The sequence below is a fragment of the Manacus vitellinus genome, unplaced genomic scaffold (assembly GCF_001715985.3).
Source record: "Manacus vitellinus isolate BGI_N305 unplaced genomic scaffold, ASM171598v3 scaffold_48_pilon, whole genome shotgun sequence".
Classification (NCBI taxonomy): Eukaryota; Metazoa; Chordata; class Aves; order Passeriformes; family Pipridae; genus Manacus; species Manacus vitellinus.
In genome coordinates, this window is record NW_021940593.1 from 2,113,844 (window position 1) to 2,138,553 (window position 24,710).

General features: G+C 46.0%; 1 protein-coding gene and 1 long non-coding RNA gene across 2 annotated transcripts; both read left to right on the top strand.

Moving 5' to 3' along the window:
- Window positions 1-732: 732 nt before the first annotated feature.
- LOC103764980 (putative hexokinase HKDC1) lies at window positions 733-18,891 on the top strand. The gene is made up of 18 exons (XM_018079946.2): window positions 733-1,034; window positions 4,498-4,660; window positions 6,963-7,111; window positions 7,205-7,324; window positions 8,077-8,172; window positions 9,415-9,514; window positions 10,153-10,336; window positions 10,636-10,791; window positions 11,535-11,768; window positions 12,511-12,815; window positions 13,120-13,268; window positions 13,366-13,485; window positions 14,948-15,043; window positions 15,135-15,234; window positions 16,050-16,233; window positions 16,935-17,090; window positions 17,710-17,943; window positions 18,265-18,891. Exons 1-18 carry the CDS (start codon window positions 972-974, stop codon window positions 18,407-18,409), a joined length of 2,754 nt encoding a protein of 917 aa, XP_017935435.1. The 5' UTR covers window positions 733-971; the 3' UTR covers window positions 18,410-18,891.
- Window positions 18,892-20,806: 1,915 nt separating this feature from the next.
- On the top strand, window positions 20,807-23,112 carry LOC108640939. The gene is made up of 2 exons (XR_001921608.2): window positions 20,807-21,594; window positions 22,703-23,112. It is a non-coding gene; the product is annotated as an uncharacterized LOC108640939 (long non-coding RNA).
- The last annotated feature ends 1,598 nt before the right edge of the window (window positions 23,113-24,710 follow it).

Below are 24,710 nucleotides of genomic sequence, written 5' to 3' on the forward strand. Positions count from 1 at the left end.
TTCACCCAGTTCCCTTTGGATGAGGTTTCCATAGTTCATATCACTTGATACACTGACAAAATTCTGGAAACACTTGTGTATGCAGGGTGAACTTTTGAGAGCAATGGTTAAAGACTGTCAAATTCTGGTGGTGTGAGGAAGCTGCTCTCGCTGCGGGCGCTCTGTGCTGCCAGTTAAAGGCACCTCTCCAGTGAGGCAGTGTGATACCCACGCTGCTGGCTGCCAGGTCAGTCTGCCCCCTGCCCAGCTTTTGCTGTACTGAGGATCTTCATTGGTCTGAAGCTTTGTCTTCAGGAGGGGTGGAGAATAAGTAACCAGTCCCCGAGGTCTGTGCTGGGAATTGAACCCAGCTGGGGGCAGCGGTCTGTGTGTCTCTGCTCCTTTACAGCTGAAGCCTAATTGGTAAAAAGCTACAGATAAGGTTGTGCTGTGCAGAACTGGAGTGGAGTTCATTCATGCAGAAGAGCCTGTCTCGCAAATGGGAGTGCTGAGAAGAGGGAAGAAACCTCCTCTAATGCTGTGTAACTCCTGATTCCCGGCAGTGCTTTGCTGGAGGCTGCTGTGGTGGGAGCCCGGCAGCCGCCCTGAGTGAAGAGGGGCTGCTGCATAGCAACTGCATTGCCAAGTGGTAACAATTCCCAAGTGGGGCAGTAACAAAATCGATTTTTCTCCCCTTCAGCTTGGCAGCTCTCCAGGTGCCTGCTCTGGCACAATGAAGTGTGTAGCTGGGGAGGGAGGGACTTCGGGTTGATGGGGAGGTGATACAGGGAGGCAGAAGTTTAACCACTGAACCGATCACACTGGATGGATTTATTTCTGGACTCGGTTTCCCAGGAACTCCACTATTCCACCCTGGGGGAAATGGCTCAGCTGATGTCCCTCTAGCTCCAGCTTCGTGAATAAAGACCTGTGGCATTGGAGTTAATCACAGCAGCTCTCTCACTACTGACTCATCCATCTGCTCCAAGACAATGTTTGCCGTCCACTTGCTGGCTTTCCATTTCACAAAGCTAAAAGAGGATCAAATAAAAAAGGTAAGATTAGCTGATTCCTGTTTTGAGAACTGTTACCCAGATAGTGAGGGGTCTGCAGTATGTAGTGCTTTCCAGATAATGGCATTATCTACTAAAGCCATTCAGCCAGATGGGGTAAGAAGTATTTAAACCCTAAACCACCTGACAAGTGTGAAAATAGGTCTGGTTTGTGCTTTCCCCTGCACAGTTGTAAGTGCTTCTCCAGTAATGGAGCAAATGATGCTCAGTAAGGAGAAGTGCTTAAACTTTCTCTGGTGTGGGGTGATGTAGTCCAGAGGGCAGAAAGGAACCTCTTGCTGAGTTGCTTTGCAAGTGTAGCAGGAGGGATGGGATTTCTCAAGCTGAGAAGGAATCAAGAGTCAGTCACATTGTAGCAGGCATAGGGAAGACTCCTGGAGCCTTTGGACCAGGTCTGCTGGGACTCGGGAGACATTTCCAACTAGCATAGGTGTGGGAGGAGTGCCTGTGCCTCCTCTCTGTTTGTCCAAACTTGGCTAATCACTGATGTTTATAGATGTGACCTTTAATTACAGTTGGAAAAGCTTGAAACGGCCCAGATCTGAAGCCATCAAAGTGAGTTGCCTAATGCTGCTGTTTCCTAATCTATTTTCATGGCCACGCTGGAATGGGTTTTGCACTCAGGTCCTTCCTGAGACCACACTGGACTTGTAAACTTTGTGGGTCAGAGGTCCTCTGGTTTCTAGACATGTCCCCTGCAGGTCTTCTGTGTTCCTGGTGTCTCCCTTAAGCGCTGCCACTGCTGCCAGGCTCTGTCCCGGTTTTCCAGCCGGCTGGAGGTGGGGCTGTCTGTGGATGTGTGGCGGGAGATCCAAGGTCCTGATGCATGGATCTGCTTGCACCACTGAGCTCACCAGCACAGCCAGCAACATCAGCTTCTCTCTGTGCCCTAAACGTGCAGTGGCTTGTTCTTAGGAGGGCTTCTTCTGCTGATTCTGCTTTGGAGAGATGCATTCCAAGAAAGGCACTGGTATCCCAACAGTCAGATTCTGTCTTTGACTCAGTCACAGCCCTTTTATCCCTAGGATTTAACGTGATCAGAAAAGGGCCCCAATGCCCCTTTCTTGTGTGCAGGAGCTGATCTAAAATCTCTAATCCAGACAGTGCTCTTCTTACTTTTTACTAAGAGAAGAGACCCTGTGGAGCAGTGCTTGGGTGGAGCAGGCTCTTCAGAGAAACATCCAGAGTGGAGCTGAGGGAGGACTTCCCTGAAGTGAGGAGAGGGCAGAGGAATTCTGGCAAAACCATGAATATGAGTCTTTCTGCTAGGTGCAAAGTAGCCCTTCCTGAAGTCAAGAAGCCACATGCTCCTTAGACTTCTCCTTCAAGGAGCCTAGCGTAGGCTGTAGGGAACAGAGCTGATTTCTCCCTCAATAGAAAGAAGGATTGCCTTCCCACCTCTCCCTCCCCAGGCTTATTTACTCTGTGGTGGCAAAACCAAGAGTCCTTGTGCCATGAAAACAGTGCTGTTTTTCCATAATTCAGGCAAGGCTCTGTTCTTGTACCATGGGAGGGAGGCAGTGAGTTTGGTGTTGCACAGCCTGGCCATTCCTGTGTTTACAAGCCAATGGTATGTGAGCAGGGTCTTGCTCTGGTTGTAAATCAGGCTGGCTTTCCTGGGCTCTGCCTTATCTAGTTCCTTGGAGAGGACTATCTGCTCCTTTAGTTGTAGGTAAACAGGGTGGGGAATGCAGTTTCTCTGGGGAGCAGGGAGCCTGGGCATGTTCTCTGCAAACAGACGTGGCAATTTTTATTACTCTTGAGTTTTTTTCCACAGGGACTTCTGTCACAAAGTCATTTGGGTCTGTGTCAGTGTGTGAGTGCTGTACATCTCCAGGCATTGTACTTTCTCCAAAAAAGCAGTATGGGTGCGTGGGCTGAGGTGATGGATCCTACACAGTGGTGAGGCCTCAAAAAATCCTTGGAGGAAATCAAGTGCATGTGCAAACCAGGGCTACAAAGACAAATCTAAATAATGTCCTTTTCAAGGCACAGTTGTATCCAAAGGCAGCTGCTGCTTTTGGACAATTGCATTTTGTAGTTTAGCACTTCCTCCTTTGTGTATGTTAGGTAAGTGCTGGAGTGATTTTCAGGATCCTGGTTCTTTCAGGTGGGTCATTGCTGACCATCAGTTTCAAATGAGACTGTGAATAGGTAACTCGTTTGTGCCTCATTAAAATAGGTGGCCAGTCTAAATTGCAGCAGAGGCCAATTTATCTGCAACCTGCATTCCCCTCTGTTTAAACAATGCAGCTTTTTTTTAGTTCTGCCTTGTTGCTGATGCGACTCCATTTGTGCCTGTTCTTCCAGCCCTCCAGACCTCTCTCTATGTAAATGGGACTGAAGAAATGCTCTGAAGAGATAAAGCAACATAACAACATAGCCCATGGTGCAAGAGCTGAGTATCTGTGCTAGCAAAGCGTTGGGGACTGTCCCCCCTCTCTCCCCTGCCCACTGCCCCTGGGCCTGAGTCTCATATTGTGGGGAGCAGGATGTGAACAGGAATTACCCTTCAGGGGACATCCAGCTGTTTGGAGGACACAATTATTATGCCTGCATCATGTTCATAACAGCACCAAACTCTGGCTCCCCAGTGGAAAAGCTTCTGGATGTTGATAGGTTGTTATTTTGCTGTGTTAATCCTCTGTTGTACCCAGTTTCTAAGCCACATTATTTACAGCCTTGCAGGTAAATGTCAGTCCCAGCAGCACGTGATCCTGAAGCAGAAAACATGTAATTTTGCCCTGGTGAACCTGTACATAAACACTGATTAGCTTTTCTACCAGTTTATCAGAACGAGCTACTTTGTAGATGCTTTTGATTCCCTTTAAATTCAACTGGCTTTTGTTTCAATGTATGCTGTAAGTTACAGACCCTTAAGAAAGGGTATTGATTGCACCCAAAAACGTGTTTTAGATGTAATCCTAGAATCACAAGAGAATGGAGGCTAGAGCTGGAATGAGAAAAAGCCTTTGAGCTCCAGCCTGGCATTCCAACAAAGTTAATTGGCTGTGGAGTGAAGCAGTAGCTGAATAGATGTTTTTGGGTTGTGGCTGACACGCTTGGGTACTGATGGCATTTTCTGGACCTGCCTCAGAGAGGTCAGATTCTCAGCAGCTCAAGATACTTTGCAGTTCTAGTTCATGACATGTATAGGAGGAGAGGATGGTGTAAAAGCAGCTAGCCAGGGTCTCAGGAAAGTCTCATGGGCTTATGTAGGTTGGCAAGTTACTGAGCCATAAGAAAAGATGGCCAGCTTTTGGAGAGTAATTCACCAAGGCTGCATTAAACATTGTTCAGACAAAAGTTTTAGAAGAGTAAATGTTCTGGTGGTGCCCTGGAGCTTGCTTGCACTGACAGTCGTGGTGCTGAGGTCAAAAATGAACTGAACAACTGGTAGCTGGTGAGCACTGAGGAGCAGGAGTGACACCTTTGCTGTTTGCAGGTTGACAGGTACCTGTATCCCCTGCGGCTCTCCGATGATGTCCTGCTGGATGTGATGGCTCGTTTCCAGGCTGAGATGGTGAAGGGGCTGGGCCGGGACACGAACTCCACAGCGGCAGTGAAAATGCTGCCGTCGTTCGTGCGCTCGCTCCCCGACGGCTCCGGTGAGTTCCCCCTGCCCCAGCTCCCCAGGGCTGGGCCAGGAACGTGATGCTGCTGCCAGTCTTCCAGGACAGCACAGCAGAGGCACAGGGCCCCCAGAGCCTTTGGCTGTCTCACTGAGACAGCAGGTGTATAGTGAGAAGACAGCAGCCTCTGGCAGGAATTTTTTTCCTTGCAGCAGGGTGGATCTTGACCCAGTGCTGCTTGTTTGAGGAAAGGACCTCCTAAGTGCTCCAAAACAGCCTCTCCCCTGGTGCAGGCCTTGCTGCAGGAGTTGTGGCTGGACATGGCAAGGGCAGCCTCTACAGCCCAGAGCCTGCAGTGCAGTGTGCTGCTGGTGTGGGATATGGCCTGGCCTTCTTGGAGCTACAGGGAGGGCAGGATGCTGCAGAGAAACCCCACAAACTGCCACATGACAGCAACGGTTGTGTTCTCAGACCTGTGATCCCCTCTTGACTCCTGACAGCAAACCCTACTCTGCTTTTTCTAATGCTCCAAAAAGTGATCCCCTCCTGCCTTTCCTTGCCTTCTGCACTGGGAAAATCTGCTTCTGGATGGGGTCTACCAGGAAACCATCTGCTCTGTTTCTTCAGCTGGATCCTTGTTTCCAGTTGCTCCTGAGACTTAGAGAGGGAGGAAGTGCAATGATGTCCTCTGGAAGGATGTGAGGTCAGGTAGAATTTAAAAGCCCATCTTGTTTGGAGGAGTGTGAGCATCCAAAATAACTCTCCTGGCTCAGCTGGCTCCTGGCAGTGCAGGCTGACAGAAAATTAAGTTTTTCCCAGGTTTAACCAAGTGAATTGGTATATGCCAATGACTTGGCATATACCAACTGTGCAGAAACCTGAAGAGAAGTGTTAGCTTTGTACCTCATTTCCACAGGACTTTATTCCTTCTGAAGTTAATTTCCCTGCAGTTAAATGAGAAATAATGACTTTAATGGCATAAAGGGAATATTTGGAGGGAAGTCCCTTGAAATGAGGCATTTCTGAGAGAAACTATATACAATGCCTGGATGGAAATGGGCACTCTTCCTTTTGCTGCTACCTTCATCAAAGAGGAAGAAGTTCTTTCCTAACCCCTACAGTTTCAGTGACCATCACTGGTCCTGAGGTCTCATGTGGCACTGACAGTGTCCTGAAACAGCAGGGAGCCCCTGAGGTCAGGAGACTTGGAAAATTGCACGTAATGTCAACATTGCTGCAAGACTTTGTTTTCCTGTAGGTCAGCTTGGGACAGTGTCCCCCTGGCCTGTGTGTCAAGGACATGCTGCAGCATCGAGCTGGGCTGTGTCTTACTGACACACTGCCTACCTTAAATATCACATTGGCTTTTCTATTTTTGCTCTCTTGAAAAATCCTGGTTGGTATTTTAATTCCAGACAAAATTTCCAGCAGGTTTAAGCACCTCAGACTTGGATGGATTTTTTCCCATTTGTAATAGCAGTGAGCCTTCAGATTTTTCTGAGTGATCCAATTTGCCTCCTCACCTTAGTGATAGCTGACCATGGTATTATAGGTAGAATTTCCTGCTTCTTTCCCTTTCAGGGCCAAATTTGATAAAATTTGGTCAGATGTTTCGAAGATCATGCAAGATTAGGCACGTGCCATTGCATTTTCCTTTTGGGAAGGGCCTTCTCCTGTGTGGGGGATAAATAATTGTTTTATTGTAGCAGTGAGGCCAACCTGTCCTTCCATCTGAGTCAGTCTCCTGCTGGAGAAGCATGTGTTTGAGCTAAGACTGTGAAACAAAATGGTACTTTTACAGAAACACCTAAAGGCATTTGAAAAGGATTGTATTGGTTGCCTTTGGGTGGCAAATTAGTCTTGCCCCACTTGGAAGTTGACTTCTGCTCTAAGGCTGAGTTTTAACATGTAACTGCAAATCCCTCATTCTTTACTGGTTGTAGGTAATGCTCTCACACTGATTTTCCCACATTTCAGTGAGGGATTTGCAGCCTCTCTGTGCTCTGCTTGGATTTGCACTCACTTTGGGTCTTTCTTGCTGAGAAGCTCATCCTTCTGCAGCTTGAAAACATGCTGCTGTGGAAGGAGCAGGGTGGACAAACCCAGGCTGCTAAATAAAAGTTGAATTAGCTGTTAAATAACAAGTTAACAGGAGGGACCTGGCACCCTGGCTTAGGGCTTCCAGCTCTCAGTGATGCTGCCAGGCCCATGGGATAAGGATCTGCTGTGGTGGGGCAGGAGAGCTGGAGGTGAGGGAGGGCCCTGGCTGTGCCTTCAGTGTGGCATCTGAGCTGGGCCTCGTGGCTGTCACCGGCGACGGGGCCTGTTTGTGTTGCAGAGAAGGGGGACTTCCTCGCCGTCGACCTGGGTGGCTCCCTGTTCCGTGCCCACCAGGTGAAGGTGTTTGATGATGGGAAGCAGAGCAGCCAGCTGGAGAGCAAGTTCTACCCCACACCCAAGGAGGTCACCCAGGGGAACGGCGCCGAGGTAGGGCACTGCTGTGGGGCTGCTCTGCTTGAGCACCTGCCTGCAGGACACAGCCTGACCCTGTCCACTCCTTTCTTTGATTTTTCTTTCCAGCTCTTTGATTACATTGCTGACTGTCTGTTAGACTTCATGGAGACCAAAAACCTGAAGCATAAGAAGTTACCTCTTGGCTTTACATTTTCTTTTCCATGCAAACAGACCAAATTGGAAGAGGTAGGATGCATTAAAAAATACTGTTGGCAAGCTGAGCTCCTTGCAGGATACGTAGAAGCTGATGAATGGATGTGTTACCCTGGGTTTTTTTTGTGGGATTGTGCTTACATTGCCCTCTGAAGAAGGCATGGATTAGCATTATCATTTAACTAGACTACCTTTCAAACACTCATTTCTGATCTCAGGGCAACATGATCTTTAAGCTAAACTATTCTAGTTCCACAGGAACCATGTACCCTTTTATGAAGACTATTAGACTGTAAAACACATAGTTTTGTGTCTTGAGGCATCTTTATTTTTTTAACCACTCTCAGTGTTTTATTTACAGTTGATTCTAAATAGGAAAGACCTGTAGATGAGCTGTTTGAGAGACCTCATGGGGAAATGAAGGGCTGTTTGCAATTATTTTGTGTTCTCTCATTCTAGCCTCTCTTATTCCTAGGGATCTGTGCTTTGGGTCCCAGTCCTGCCAATGCTTTGTGCTTAATGCTGTTAGTTTGTGATGGCCATCAGGAAAGCTGCACATGCTTTACACAGAGCACAGGGAGAAGCATTTGCAGGATTGGGGCTTTATGAGTGTGCCTGTTTAGTTGTGTTGTTACTGACAGGCACCCCAAGGTAAGACATTGACCCAGTTTTAATGTGTGGAGAGACACAGTGGACTTCTCCACAGCCTTTGGTCTCGGCTGGCTTTGTGGCAGGTTTGTGTGCTAAAGCTGGAGCTTTTGGGTCACCACACTGTTACTTTTCAGGGGGTTCTTCTTGCCTGGACGAAGCACTTCAAGGTCCGAGGGGTTCAGGACACAGACGTGGTCACCTCCCTGCGCAGGGCCCTGCAGAAGCATAAGGCAAGTTTTGTACCTGCAGGAGCTGAACCTGTGTGGCCTCAGAATGTCCTCCTGGGAGATCAGCTCTTGGTGTGTGGGTCCTTTGGGAGCTGTCAGGCATCCTCCAAGGGACAGCCAGTAACAGGTGTCCAACATGGCTGTATATTTAGTAGATCTGACTCCCTCGGAGCTGCAAGGGACAGGCTGCCCCAGTACCAGTGAGGGCACTGCACACTAATAAACCAGACTGGGACAGCGTAGCCCCACTGTCTGAGCTAAAGGGCATCTGTTGTGATACTACTGGATGAGATATAAAACACTCAGTAGTTTCACATGATGTGTTTCACAGCCTGGCTTGTGGGATGAAGGTTGGTAAGGGAAACTATCATCTCAAATTAGCAACCTAACTCTACCAGGGCTTGTCTGTCCACCTCAATCTGTGGAAGGGAGTGATTGATTGTAATTTTTAAGATCAGCACTAAGACATGGTTAAATCTGCCCTCAAACTAGCGTATACTTTAAATAACATTGTGTTTTAATATTCTGTAAAGCCTTGTTGTTCATGTTTGGTGCTATTGGTAACACCATCTAAGAAATAAAAAGCATCTTTCCGTGTCTTCATGGCTTTGTGGTAAAGGAGGAAGTTCTGTTTTCTCATGTGGTAAAAATCCAGCCTTGATTTTGTTTCACTTCTTTTTCTGCATCAGCCTCATAGTTCAGCAGTAACAAAGGATCTGAGACTTCTGGGTGAAGTGTGGCCTCCTGCTAGTGCTGGCATCTGAGTTACACCAGTCCTTTGATGGGTGTGAAAGGAAAACCACACAACCTTGATGGAAAGGCTTTTTACCTGAGTGTGATATTGGTGATATTTGCCATAGCTGCATTCATGTGTGTATGTTTTCTGTCCCATTTGATGGGATCTGCTCAGGGGGTCAGGCACTGTCCTTTCACACAGCCCCATAAGCACCGGATCACAACGTTCAAACCAATAACATGTTGCTTTTCTGGCAAATGAGGTTGTATTGGGGAAAAACAAATTTTTCAAACAAAAACCCTGCCTGACCAAGCACTTGAGAATTCAGAGGTTTTTGTTATTTTACAGGGTTGTGGGGATAATGTTATAAAAGGAAGTAGTGTGTCTCTCTACCAAGGAACTTTCCTGAACCAGGCCTCCGAAGTGCAGCTCCAAAGAGTATGTCTGCATGCTGGTGCTTTAACACACAGCTTTTTTCCCCTGTTAATCACCTCTCTTTGTGCTATTAGGACATAGATGTTGATGTTTTGGCACTGGTCAATGACACTGTGGGAACCATGATGACCTGTGGATATGATGACGAGCGCTGTGAAGTTGGAGTCATAATTGGTAATTTTTTCTGTTCACTGAGTAGGGTTTTTTTGCCCTCAGTTGTTGAATTCTGACAAATCTGGAGTAGAAGGGAGTTTCCCAGTACAGGAAAGAGCAGAAAGAAAATGGAAAAAACAATGGTTAGATTTTTCAAGCCTGGCTGCCTTCTGTAAAGCAGCTGTTTTTATGCTGATCACATTGCCATCAAATGCCACAGTCCCCATTTTGTCTGGGTTCAGTTGTGACCAGCATACTAAACTTTTCTGCTGACTGTATAGAAACTTACTGTGTGTCTGTCCAGAGAAAGAAATTCCTCTCACGTCTGGTAGTTAGAATCAGTTACACTTCTGTAGTTTCTTCATTTTGTGCACTGGGATGGTTTTGTTAAAGCACATGGAAGTGCATTTGAAAAAGAAAAAAAAGTTTTTAAGCAAGTCAAGCCTTGGAATAATTTCCCTGTTTTTTCTCTCCCTGTGAAATAATGATTTCACAAGTGCAGGTGGCCTATGTTAGCATCACAGACCTCAGGGTTTTGTGTTTGTACTTTCTTCCAAAGGCAATATACTGACTTATTCCCAAACATGTGGACTTAAAACGAGCAAAAAGCAAACCTGGACCAAAGAGTGATTTATCTACACTGTCTCTGACACCCCCAGGCACCGGCACCAACGCCTGTTACATGGAGGAGATGCGGCACATCGACCTGGTGGAAGGGGACGAGGGCAGGATGTGCATCAACACGGAGTGGGGGGCCTTTGGAGACGACGGTGCTCTGGACGATCTCCGCACCGAGTTCGATCGGGAGCTCGATCTGGGGTCCCTCAATCCTGGGAAACAACTGTAAGTGATTCCCTGACTGACTTGCTGTTCAAGTGCATTTCCAGCCTATGCCAAGAGCCCCTTTGGTCCAGGAATTGTTTCAATGAACCTGAGTTAACTTGGTCCTGGTCCTGTCTTATTCAGACCTTTCTTTCTGGGAAGGGTGGGTACCTTTCACACCTCTCTGCTTCAGGCCAAGGGATTGCTGCTGTGGTGGCTCATGTGTTGTTAAAAATAGGTGATTGCTCTGGTATAATGGTGTGGAGGGCTAAAGAGAGGAGCTGGTGAAGACCTGTAATCCCTCCTGTGCCCCATTCCAGGTTTGAGAAGATGATTGGCAGCCTGTATTTGGGAGAACTTGTAAGACTCATTCTCCTAAAAATGACAAAGGAAGGTCTACTCTTCAATGGGAAAGCGTCAACAGCTCTGCTTACCAAGGGCAAGATTGAAATGAAACATGTTTCTGCAATGGAAAAGTAAGAACCTGCCATATGTTCTTTGAGAGAAGCCACTCAATGTTAGTCTTTCACAAGCACAGCAATAATAATGAATGTGTAATTATAATCTGTCAGTGCTGGGAACAATCCCGAAGTGTTCAACTTGATTTTACTTTTGCCTGGGAGAAAAGTTGACCTTTCTGTAAGTGGGATGGCTGTAAGATAAAGTTTTAGCGAAGTTCCAGAGTAGCAAATCTATTGCTGACCATCACAGAGGCAGGTTGTGTAAATAACCTCTTCAGAGACCTGGAGACGTTCCAGTTTTCGACTTCTCTGGTGTGGGAACACTGGCGTTGTGGAGGTGTAGTACAGGTTCTGGATCAGCTAATGAATGACTACATGGAAAACTCTTGGATTCAGGTGTTTTGAAGAGGAATCCTGGTCCTTGTCATTCCGGGAATGAATGTATTGAGCGAAGCTGTGTGTCCATTCCTGTGCTCCCCTCCTATGAACTATTTTATCCCATTCTCTTCTTGGCTAAATAATTAATAAGTCTCACCGAAAGCTGAACCTCAGGAAGCAGCCTCCTAAAAATCAGATCTCTCCCCTGGGTGCTTTTGGGAATAGTGAGGGAAAGACACTACTGGCTTTATGGGAACCAGTTATGGTGCTGCCTGGTAGGTGGCCCTGGTCTTCTCTCATTTCTCTTTGAGCCAACATGCAGCTATTGATTTATGTGTTGCCTTTGCATCAGATGCTGTATTCTTTTGTTTTGGGGGTAGGTACAAGGAAGGTCTGAGCAACACAAAGGAGATCCTGACGGAGCTGAACCTGTTTCCCTCTGAGGAGGACTGTGTTGCTGTTCAGCACGTGTGCACCATCGTGTCCTTCCGCTCGGCCAACCTGTGTGCTGCCGCCCTGGCCGCCATCCTGACCCGCCTGAGGGAGAACAAAAAGCTGCTACGGATGCGAACCACGGTCGGGATTGACGGGGGGCTCTACAAAACCCACCCCCAGTGAGTAGCCAAAGGGGGGTTGGTAATTGCTGGCCACGTGTTCCCGTTGCAAAGAGTCTCCATCTGCATGCATGTGTGGCTTTTGAGAGAACTACTGGTTTTGCTTCAGGTTTGGGGTGAGATCTGACTTGCTTAGTTATTGCAAAGCTCCTGAGAGCTTTGGAATTTGGAGTGGGGTGGGAAAAACATAACACTTAGAATAATGGCGTATGGGGAAGTGCAATTGGTTTCTTGAGTGACTCCTGGGCCTCCAGAGCACTTGCAGTTGTGAGTTTTTAATTTTCTTTTGGGTTTTTAATTTCTTAATTTCTAACTAATTTCTAACTAATTTCTTAATTTCTTCTTCTAACACTGTGGGTTTTTAATTTTCTTTTTTTCTCCCCCCACTACCTCCTTGTTTTTGAACCTGTGCTTTCCCAAACTGGAAAACTTGCTCAAATATTTCTCCCAAACTGGAGGGAGGTCTGATTCCAGGTGGAGACTCACACCCTCTGTGACCGTTGCCTGGCTTCTCTCCAGTGTCCCTATCCCTTGGCACTGACACTTGTTGAGAGGTATCTTCACTTTCCTGCAAGTGTTCAGGTTCTACAGAACAGCCAGAAATCAGGATTGCTGTTCCCACCTCCTGGAGCAGTTTCTGCCCTCGTGCTCCTCTTGCCTGTGCTGTTGGGTGTGCATGTGTGTGAAGTGAACCGTGCCCGAGGTGCCTGTGAGGGTGTGAAGGGGCTCTCTGTCCCTGCAGATACGCCAAGCGCCTGCACAAGGTGGTGAGGAGGCTGGTCCCGACCTGCGACGTGCGGTTCCTGCTGTCCCTGAGCGGCAGCGGGAAGGGGGCTGCCATGGTCACGGCCGTGGCACGCAGGCTGGCTGCCCAGCGCAGCCACATCGATGCCACCCTCGCCCCCTTCCTGCTGTCCCTGGAGACCCTCACAGAAGTCAGGAACAAAATGAGGACTGAGCTGGAGTACGGGCTGAAGCGAGAGACACAAGCCAATGCCACCGTGAAGATGCTGCCCACGTACGTCCGTGGGACACCAGATGGGACAGGTGAAGTTATTTCCTGATCACCTGGAAGTGGTTCAGGAAAGTTTCTTGTCTGTTTTCTGGGGGAAGGGAATGTGACAACCTGGAAAATGGCAGGGGTATTTATGTTGTTAAACCAGAGTTTCCTGTGATGTTACCTGGCTGTTTTTTCAGCCCCACACAAGCACTCAATGGGATAAGTGCCATAGGGAGCAGTGCGCTCTCTCTAACATGGATGTCTTGGGGATGTGTGGCAGAGTGTGCCATTCTGACTGGCAAACATGTTACACAAGAAGCACCAGAATTAAATACCTTTCTTCCCCTGCAGAAAAAGGAAAGTTCCTTGCCCTTGATCTTGGTGGCACAAATTTCAGGGTTCTGCTGGTCAAAATCAAAAGCGGGAGAAGAAGATCAGTGCAAATGTACAACAAAATCTTTGCCATTCCTTTGGAGATCATGCAAGGGACAGGGGAAGAGGTAATCTCGAATGGAGGTTTAACTGATCCAGCCAGGGCCCGTTGTATGGGATTACTTGTGAGATTTACAAAAGCTTTTGCTTTTGCTTTCCTTCCAGCTCTTTGACCATATTGTCCAGTGCATAGCAGACTTTCTGGAGTACATGGGGATTAAAGGTGCTCGGCTGCCCCTGGGCTTCACCTTCTCCTTCCCATGCAGGCAAGCCAGCATTGACAAGGTGAGAGCTGCAGGACACAGTGGCTCAGATGGCAGCTGTGCCTGGTGAATGACATCGATTTGGACAAGGGTGACTTGTTGGTTCGGAGACTAATTTGCTGTACTGTGCAAATTAGTTGTGTTTCGTGACAAACTTACCATCCTATGTGGATATGGGAGGTGGAACTTTAACTTCCTGTGTCTAGTAAGAGGTGGATGTTACTTGCTTTTATTCTATGAAGATTAAGCCCTCATAACAGTGAAATGAACTGCATATTTTTAATAGCCCAAAAATCTCCTTATGCTGCCTTAAGTCTTCAATGGCAGGAGATAACAGGTGCTTCCTTCTGATTGTTGAGCTGTAATCCCAGGGTGTTTCCAAACCATGCTGCACAGCTCTGACTGTACAGCTACTGCACTACATTAGTTTCTTCTTGTTGAGTGTCAGTGGGCAGACTTGAATTGGCTTTTGGACATCAGATCTTTCCAGATCTGATGTAAGAAAAGATTATTTTGATGCATTTCCAAAGAGGGACAGGAGATGTTGTGCTTAGTTTCAGTCAAAATGTGGGGTATTGGGGAAATCAAGGACTGCTATTTTACTAAATGTTTTTATCTCCTGGTGGGTTTCACAGTAGCTTCAAAGCCTGGAAATTAGTCTGGTCTGTCTAAATTTTCAGGTCACAGTCAAGAGTACAGCAGTAGGACTTGGCCTTTTGTGGAAACATGAATCCATATGCCTTCCAAACCTACAGCATAGTATTTAGGTCTTGACAAATAATTAGGAACCAAATTCCACAATATTGGTGGCAAACTGAGTGAGAGACAATTATGTCAGGGTCTCACAATATGTAGCCCTGTGTGCTTGGTCTTTTACTGTTGCCAGAACTTGAGGGTGGTTTTTAAGAGCAGCTTTTTCTCCCAGTTGCCCTCTATTTTCTTTTTCTTACTTGGACAGACAGTCCAGAGCCAGTTTCCAAGTGGAAGGCTAATTACTTCATGTAACCTGGAAATCAACCTCTGTCAGGCCAGGTTGCTGTCCAAAAACACATTAGTGTTGCCCGGAGCTGTGGGATCACCCCAAGTGTCCTTCAGTACACGAGCCAAAAATTAACAGTAGATGTTCATTAATGTTTGATAGGTGCTTAATTATTTAGGGCAAAAGTATTTTTTGCAGTCTTTCCCTGACAGATAATACAATGGCTCTGTGCACAGGAGGTGAGATGAGGTTTTCCAAATGGAACTTAGAAGGCACTGAGTGCAGTGCCTTGATAAATAGCTGAGTAAACTGGAGTCACTGCCACTAACAGCTGAGTAACAAAGATACACAGGCACACACTCTGCACTAGACACTCACAGTGACCTGTGCAGGAAAACACATTATTTAAAATAAAGAGGGTTGGGATTGGAGGCAAGAAAAGACTGATGCTTGGAACGTACAGCTCTCTGTCTTCAATTAGAATTTTCTTTCTGTTCTGTTTCAGGGAACACTTGTGGGATGGACAAAAGGATTCAAGGCAACAGACTGTGAGGGAGAAGATGTTGTTGATATGCTGAGAGAGGCCATCAGGAGAAGAAATGTGAGCTATTCTTTCCTGCTCTTTTTCGTGTATTTAATGCCCCCTCACTCTTCCTCTGGTATTCCACTACTGATTGTGACTTGTGTTGTAGGAGTTTGACTTGGACATTGTAGCAGTGGTGAATGACACCGTTGGGACCATGATGACGTGTGGATATGAGGATCCAAACTGTGAGATTGGCCTTATTGCAGGTACAGTGATGTTGAAGTGACCACCATGAGAGAAAGGCACATATGCAGGTGCTAGGCTTTGGAGTCTGTAAGCCAGCATCTTTTATTTGAGTTTGATACATGGTGTTACTGGTCACTTGGGGCTCTTGGCAGATTTGTGTGGTATTCAGTAGGAGACATAACACCTGTAGCAGGTAGGATCCTGAATCTGTTGGACTTTTGATCACATCTCTGATGGTGCCTAACAAGTGTATGCAGGGTAACAGAAGGTGAGAACAGCAGATAGAGCATGAATTCTTGTTTTGACAAATGTATTGATATTTACTGTGTAGCCAGGTCATAGACCTTGGGACAAGCAAATGTTCTTAAAAATCTGAATGAACTCTTTTGAGTCTCCCAATAAGTTCCTTCAAGTTTTGATCCAGAAATGTGTCTAAGCATAGAATCATAGAATGGCCTGGGTTCTTGGCAGGGCTTGCCCTTGGGAAGCACACTGATGATGATGAGCAAGATGATTTGTGGTGCATTATGACCAGACTGGCAACAATGACTGATCAGTGCTTCACTGCCAGAGCCATTTCTGACCTGCAACAAAGGGCTTCTATGCTGTGGATTTTCTGTGCAGGGCCTGTCTTACTTGGTAACATTCTGTTGGGATAAATTAAAGCACTCTTCCCATCACTGGCTAGCCCTTGCTTCTGTAAGATAAAGGAGAAAACTTTGAAATTTGGGGTATGGCGCAGAGAACTTTAACATGACCACTGCAATCATCTTCCATGAGTATCAGGTGCTGCTTCACTTTCCTGGCTGAAGCCTTGTCATTTCTGTCCTCCTAGGAACGGGCAGCAATGTGTGCTACATGGAGGACATGAAAAACATAGAAATAGTGGAAGGGAACGAAGGAAAAATGTGCATTAATACAGAGTGGGGAGCGTTTGGTGACAACGGCTGCATTGACAACATCAGGACAAAATATGATAAAGAAGTAGATGAAGGCTCACTAAACCCAGGGAAACAGAGGTAAATGTGATGGTCCTGATGCCAAGAGCCTGGTGAAGTCAGTCTTCAAGAGACACTGGCTGGTTTTTAGAACACGCTTAATGAATGAATAATCAAAAAGGAAATGTTAATATTGCATGTCTTGTGCCGCGTGGTAAGTAACCTAAATATCCAGAAAAAACCAAAGAAGTACCTTGTTTCTGTTATCACAGCACTGTTCTCATCTTAGGGCAGTTACCAAACAGTGCAGCTTTTAAGATTTCCCTGCAAAGTCTAGGTCATGCTTTGTTCCTTCCCTTAGGGTGATTTTTCAAAGGTAAAATACAACTCAAGCAAGAGGATAAGCTGAACTTGACTGTTTGTTCAGTAAAGACATTATTGATCAGGTGTGACTCACTGGGGAATGCGTGGGGAGACAGGGAAGTGTTTCACCTCAGTGTGGACTCTGCCTTTAACACTGTGTTCTTTTTATTATTGCAAGGGATTTTTTCTATTTCTGTTACCATTTGGCTTAGGTAAATATATTATAATTAGTGTTTGCACTTGAAGTCACTGCAACAGAGTTTTGCTGATTGAAAGATGGATTTCAATGGCTATTGCTCTGCAAACTTGGGCTGCTTTTTTGGGAGTTCATAGGGCATGTACCTACCACTCATGCTGAACAAAGCTAACATGCCATCTCTTTAAATGCACCTTTTTTTTTATCTTTTATAACTTGACAGGTATGAAAAAATGACCAGTGGAATGTACCTAGGTGAAATAGTAAGGCAAATTTTGATTGACTTAACCAAACAAGGGCTGCTGTTCAGAGGACACATTTCGGAGTCACTCATGAAGAGAGGCATATTTGAAACAAAGTTCCTGTCTCAGATTGAGAGGTGAAGTTGTTACATTTACATGGTTTAAATCCTTAGGGCCTTTTGGGACCCCTAGAAAACAAGTGTGTGGAGCCCTTTCCTTCAAGAAGTTAATTACCATTTTCTTCTTTGCATGCCTCCCTCCTTCCCATCCCCACAATAAAAGCCAAAAATGAAGAACTGAGGGAGTTCCAGAATTTTTCTGTGATTACATGAATTATCATTTCCCATTCACACAGCTGGGTTACCTTGGGTGCCTTAACCACCACGTGTGATTATATACTTGGAGTGTTTCTTGTGGGACTTAAAACATTAGTTATCAAAGAAAGTAAAAAGTCAGTGATAGATGAACACATGCTTGCCTACATATCTGTGCATGTTTGCAGTGGTCTTCAGGCCATTTGAAACCCTTTCTGCTGTGGAAAGCCTTCAAAGTAGTGTCTCAGCCTTGAGATCAAACATAACGGGTGGATGGCTGATCTGGCTCAGCTCCCTCATGACTTTGGGAGTTAGATGCATTACTGTGTGTGCCTCCTGGAAATACAGTCTGACATGGCAGAGGGCATGGCAGGAGCAGTTTTCAGTCTGAATTGAGGCTTTCCCTAATGGCTTGCTGCTCCGTGTGCTTCCCTCTGCGCAGTGACCAGCTCGCCCTCCTCCAGGTGCGGCGGATCCTGCAGCAGCTGGGCCTGGACAGCACGTGTGAGGACAGCATCATCGTGAAGGAGGTGTGTGGAGTTGTGTCACAAAGAGCTGCCCAGCTCTGTGGGGCAGGGCTGGCTGCCATTGTGGAGAAGAAGAGGGAGAACCGAGGTGTGGAGCGCTTGCAAATCACCGTTGGAGTAGACGGGACTTTGTACAAGCTCCATCCACAGTGAGTGCCTTGGTACCACTGCCCTTTGCTGTTTGCTCATTTTCATGTGGAAACACCCCCAGCTGTACCAGCTTTCTACTGAGATGATTAAAAAGTGTGAGAGGGGATCATCCTACACGTTTCCCTGCATCTTGTCCTTTCCCTTGCCTTAGTTAAAGGATCAAAAATTGCAAAGTCAAGTCCAGTTACCACTGGGAGGCTCTTTTCTCCAGGGTGTTGACTGAACTGACTCTTCTGATATTTATTTACCAGTGTTTGAGTGGATTTGAGAACAGAAAGCAGCTGTTAAAATGCTCTGTTCTTCTCTCCCTTTCCTTTCAGTTTTTCCAGAGTCCTGCAGGAAACAGTGAAGGAGCTGGCACCTCAGTGTGATGTGACCTTCATGCTCTCTGAAGATGGCAGTGGGAAGGGAGCTGCCCTCATCACTGCAGTGGCAAAACGGTTGCATAATGTTGGGCAGAAGTAGAAATGAGTGGTCGAGTCATTCCAGCGCTGTCAGGCGTGTGCACAGGGATCTGCTGAGGGGTGATTCCAGACAGCTGTGCCAGGCACCAGCACACAGGTACCCGTTTTCAGGGAGCAGCTGCTTTTGACCGACCAGGACTGTGGATTTTTGTCCTTTGCTAGCTTGGATCAGGTGTTTCTACTCCCCACTGCTATTATTCTTGGCACACCACAGTCTCCTGGGTTCTGTAATTCCTGCAGTGCATCTGTAATGCACATGGGAGAAAATAAACAAATGCAATCCACCCCAAATGTGTCTTTTACAATGTCTTAATTAAGCTACTGCACCACAACTGGGTTTATCACCAGTTTCTTAGGATTTGTGTGCTTTAGTTTTGGCTTGGCCTGGCTCAAGGAATGTTGAGATCCTGATGTTGCATCTATCTAGTGGACATGTTTGTTCAACGCTTCACAGGTTTTAAATAAAATTGAAGGTAAAATAAATCAATGGAGTTTGGTCAGTGATGCTCCCCCTGCCACTACTCTGGTTGCAAGTGTGTTGTAATGTAATACTTCCTGAGTACAGGGCATGTTTAATAGATTAATGTAAAGATAAAAATATGATTCCACAGAATATCAGTTTGTGTCAAAATATGTTAGTGCATTTGAGTGCACATAAAGCTAAACTAGTGCTGGGTGGATTTTGACTGTGACTGACTCTTTTGATACTGGAGGAAAGAGAATGTAGAAACAAGCAGCTACAGAGTCTGCTATGTCTACGTCAAGGTACGTAGAGAGTATCAAACAGGCCACCAAAATACCTGTGTAGAGAGAAACAAAAATCACCTGAATTTCTGAAATTCTTCTCTTTATTCTCCCTCTGTTATCTCCTTGCCTGTTCCTGAGAGAATTGTTTCCATTGTGTGGAAAGGAGTTTATCCCTGGTTTTCATTTTCTGTTGCCTCCTGCTCAGCCTGTGTGTAGCCTGTTTGTAAATAAATGTGGGGTGCCGTGAGCCTCTCTGTCTAATGCCTCTTCTGAGTTGTGGGAAGAACATGCAGGCAAGTGGGAGCTTTCTTAGAATATAAATCTTTAAACCTAAACCTTTCTTTAAACCTAAATGTCTAACAGTGCTCAGCAGCACTACAGTTATTCTGAAGGTGGTTGGTGGATAGAGCCCATGGCCTCGTGTGACCAAATGTCCTTCACCTGATTTACCCAGAACAAGCCAAAGCAATCATATGACACAGAGAGGCAGCAAATCTGCATCCTGCCTAGCTCCTGTTCTCAAGTATTCCTCTATCTCCCTTAATCCTCTCTTCTTGGATATTTGCTTCCTTCCAGGCTGGCAGCAGAAAGTGGGGCCAAGAAATGTGCTTTAAGCCTAGTTAGGTCAAAAGTAACCATCGTGCAGGGGGGGATCAGCAGTTGGGTTTATGTAATAATCTGTAACCAGGCTGCTGCTGGGTTTAAATTTAGCAATCACAGATTCAAAATCAGAAGCTACAGACCCTTCCTGTTTTGTAGTTTTTCAAAAAAACCCCAACATCTCAGCAGCTGTGTCTGTGTTGGAGTTACTGGATGGGTGAAAAATGATACTTGGAAATAGTTTTCACTTCTGAAGGTGTGGTGCTGAGCTCACTGTACTAAGCAGTTGGGAAGAGGCAAGTTGTGAACTCATTACATTTAATGTTTTTCTCCTTTTGTCAAGAACCTTAGTGTTTTACTTTTTGTTTATATTATAGAATCCACAGAGCCCCAGGAACCAAAGCTTCCTGTGTAGTAAGGGCAGTTATTTGGAATGGAAGTTTGTTCCTGGTGGTGAACAGGTTAAATTTGGAGGGGCTGGGTATAGAAGCAAAAAAAATCAGGTATAGAGGCAATGTGGGGCCTAGAACAGCTCTTCTGCATTGACTGTTTCTCCCTTCAGCACCTGAAATCTTGTACTATCTGGGTGGGTTTGGACCCTTTTGGGGGAGTGAATTGTTCTAATCTGCAAAAGTGCATCTGTGGACATTGATCCCTCTTTATCTGGAAGGAGGGGTTGCAGACTTGCCCCAGAATAGCCACGTGAGTATGGTGCAAGAGTTCCTTTTGTACTTTTATTCCAAAGCCTGTTCTACACAACTGGAATGCAAACCAGTAACAAAAGAAGGCAAACCCCTCACATTTAGAAAGGAGTCCTGTATTGCTTTGATTTTTCTTTTTAATCTCTTTGGGAAAGGAAATATTCTCACGGGGCAGTTTACACCTCAGCTGCAGCTGTTCCTTTCCTGCAGTAGATTCAGCCCACACAATAATAATTTTTTGCATGTGCAGTGTTTTGGGTTTTTTTTTCAGTGGGTCTGTGGGTGTTGTGGAATCTGCTCACATGAACCTGGAATTGCTCACAGTGCTCAGTGCCCAGCAGCTCTCCTGAGGTCCCCCAGGCCCAGGACACGAATGCTCCTGCTGTTCCTGCAGGCAGCTGACTTGCTCTGGAGTCAGGCAGCTCCCACACGTCTGCTGGGCAGGGACACAGCACCTGAGCTGGGGAGGCAGCTGCTTTTGGAAAGGGAAACGACCAAAGGTTGGCTGGGCAGCCCTGGAGAAGGGCAGGATTGGCTCCTGTGAGATTTTACCAGGGATACAAACTTCACTCCCAGTTTCCCAGGGATCCCACAGACACACCGATGCTTTGGCTGTCCCTAAACCAGAACATTCTCCGACTGGATAACGAGGCAGCATCATGTTCCTGATTCTGTCTCCATGTGGAAACTCAGACTGCTGCAAACTTGCCACCTCCCTTGTGTAGATGTTAAACTGCTGAAGCAAAACCCTTCTCTGCACATCATATGTGGTGATTCAGTTTAAAGCTCTTGCTTAAAATAAAAGTAGAGGCCTTCTATTAAATCAGCCTATCACACGCTGAAAAATGTGGTGCAATTTATCACATGACATTGTTAGTCAATTTAAAATAAAATGAGATTCTTTTTTTTTCTGCTTTTTCTTTTCTACTGCTTTTTGGATAGCTTTTGATGCTTCATTTCTGCCTGTTTTCCCTCCAGTCAATACATTTAATGCTCAGATTTATTGATTTTGTTTTGATGCTTCTTTAAGACACGAACATCTTTTTTTCAGATATAGATCATGCTTTTGATTTGGAAAGTTGAAAGATATCTTTGAATCACAGGTGTGACAGAAGTATTACTGGGTGGAGGAACTAAGGTTTGTGCTTTTCAGAAGCTCCTAGCAGATGGTTGCAGTTACCCTTTCATCTGTGGGGAAAAGAGGGTCATAAAAATGTTGGTTTGCCTGCTAGAGACACATTTGGGTGGCTTTAGATTTGGACAGTGCTGGTGCTTGACTTGTAACCCAGAGAAAATGCAGTAGCAGCTTGGTAGTGACATGTTCCTGTTTTCACTCTGACAAAGTTCAAAAGTAAGTGTGGGATCATGTGTAAATCCTTCAGAAATCCTGATTAGCGTGATCTCCTTTCTTGGGCAGTCAATATTATATAGGATTAGCAGATTAGTGTAAAGGAGTTTGAGCCTGAAATGTAGGTAATACCAAAATGAAAGTATTGCTTCTTTGATCTCTCTTGATTTGTTTCTTTGCATTTGGTGAAATGAGCTGGCTTTGGTTTGGGGGTCCCAGATGCAAGGTCACCAAGGAACAGGTGGAGAGGGAGTGAGGCAGGGACAGGAGGAGACTTTGTAAATGTTGTCCTGCTCCAGGTAAGCTTCCAGTTTCTTTAGAAAGGAATTCCACTGCCTTGAACTGTCACTGGGGGCTTATCCAGAGCATTTCTCAGGCTTGTCAAGTCTAGCTTGTCAAGTGATATTGATATCTCTCTCTCTCTCTCTCTCTCTCTCTCTATATATATATATATATAAATATAAATATATATCTCTCTCATATATATATATGATATATATATATATTATATATATATATCTATATATCTATATCATCCTTGCAGGCTGTGTCCGCTCCCAAGAGCTAAAAAAAGGCTGTTCTGTGTTGCCACAGGGAGTCAGAGCAGGGAAAGGTGGAGGGGGTGAGACTCTGGGGCTGAGTTTAGCACAGGCATTCCCCTCAGTGCAAGGGATATATATATATATATATATATGTAAAAAATAATCATAATAAAAAAACCTATTCCTGTACATGAGTATGGGTGGCCTGTTGGGGCGGGAGTGGGAAGGGAAATAAGGTAGATATCTGCTTTGTCCAAGCACTGCATCCACTCTATAAAGCTGATGTGTAAGGCAAGATAGAAAACCACCAAAAGTTTAATTAATGTTTTCCTTTCATTGATACTATCACCTTGCAGGTGCACACTGAAGGTTCTGTAAACGTGATGGGTCATGTCTGTCTGAGAGGGGAATGCCGAAATAATTTGGATCTTGTTGTGTGCTTTTTTTAATGCCCTTCCCTCCCCAGCCTTACCCTTGTCTGCACTCTGTGTCCCAGGGCCTCGTGCAGCCCCAGCACCCCCAGAGTTAGTAAAAGCTGTGTTCTGTGGAGAGAGAACAGATAGAAACCCGGGAAACATGGGTTCCTCCAGAAAACTCCCCACTGGCACAAGGAATTGGCTACAGGAAAATGGACAGAGGGCTCCATGTGGGAGGATTCCTGTGCACAAGTTGAAGAACAAAATGCTGGGGAATCTCAGCAAGCAGGAGCTTGCTGGAAGGAGTGGAAGAAGGTCCTTGCACCCTTGATCTTTCCTGACTGGTTATATAAAAAAAAAAACAACCAAACTCAAAACAACCCAACCCCCCCAAGAATCCCAAATTCTTATTTTTATCTAGAAAAACCTGAGTTAAAACCAGGTGAAAACCAAAGTGATAAAAAAAAAAAAAGAGAGGTAAGAGGAGACTGAGTCTGTTTCACTACCACTATATTTTATTTTCTTTCTTTTGTTGGGAGGGATAAAGGCTGTTTGGAGAAGAGGGGAGAGATGTGTGAAGAGTCAACAGTGAAAGCTTCTCCATAAATTCATTACTGCATATCAGAACAACTATAAGGTCAGTCTTAACAGTGGAGAAAAGGGTTGACAGCAATGCCAGGTGTGATACCTTAGGAGCCATTAATTACAAGGACTCTTCAAGGATGTTCACTGAGTTAACTGCTGCATTTTTGTTATTGTTCTTTGGGCCGGACAGAACGGGAGGGAGGCAATGGGGTTGCAACCTTATTGGTATCTGTTTTCTTTGGACTTGGAGGTGAGAGGTAGCTCCCAGCCCCAGGCATTGCAGAATGCTGGGGTTCTGTTCTCAAACCCACTGGTGTTATCGATTCAATTTGCTTTGCTGAGGTCTGTTTTTGTTGCTCTCAGTTTGCTGCTTGGATGTCCAGCTTGCCAAAGGTTTCTGCCCCTGGGAAGCCCCTGTTCCTGTAGGGCTGCCTTGGCCATCTGTGTAGCTGTGGGACTGGGACTGCTGCCTGCCAGGCTACTGCAGAGGACTGTCCTCATCCTTGTCCTCATCCTTGTCCTCATCCTTGCAGGCTGTGTCCGCTCCCAGGAGCTAAAAAAAGGCTGTTCTGTGTTGCCACAGGGAGTCAGAGCAGGGAAAGGTGGAGGGGGTGAGACTCTGGGGCTGAGTTTAGCACAGGCATTCCCCTCAGTGCAAGGGAAGGCACCTTCTGGGATGAGCTGAGGTCCTGGGGCAGCAGCCGTCCCTGGAATCACAAATAAAGCATGAAAGGTGGGAATTGGGATGTAAGTGGTTAATGGAGCTGACTGGCTGGTGATGGACAACTTGGTCGTGGAGGGGAGCTCTCTGCAGGAGGAGAAAATGGAGGGAAGGTCTGTGAGGGTCTGAGCAGGTAAACGGGGAAGGTGCTTTCCCGGCAGGCACGTCCTGAACACTTCAAAGCGGAAAGTTACGGACGCTGATTTGGGAGCAACAGCTGATTCTGGAAACAAATGCGATAAATACTGGCATGAGAGAAAAAAAAAAACCAACAAAACAAAAAACAAATTGAAATGCCCGAAGGGCACATCTGCTGCGGCCAGCGATTCTGCAGGAAATGCTCTGAAACCAGGGAGAGGCGAGGAAAGTGGACATAAACACGACTCCCAGTGAAGCCAAATGAAAGCCATGGGCCTGGCAAGTGCCTGTTGTAGCGTGCTGAGAGTTTGGCTCTCTTTCCTTGGCTCTCCAGTGAAGTAGCTGTGTCTGACGTGGGCCCCAGGCCGGCTGTGCTGAATGAATTGGGAAGGGGTTTTGCGTTCTGAACTCGGAAACTCTACTCTAGAGCCTTTTCTGTTGCTTTCAAGTGTGTGTTTTCAGAGCAATATCCAAAGGGTTTTCAGAGCTGTAGGTCTAAAGCCC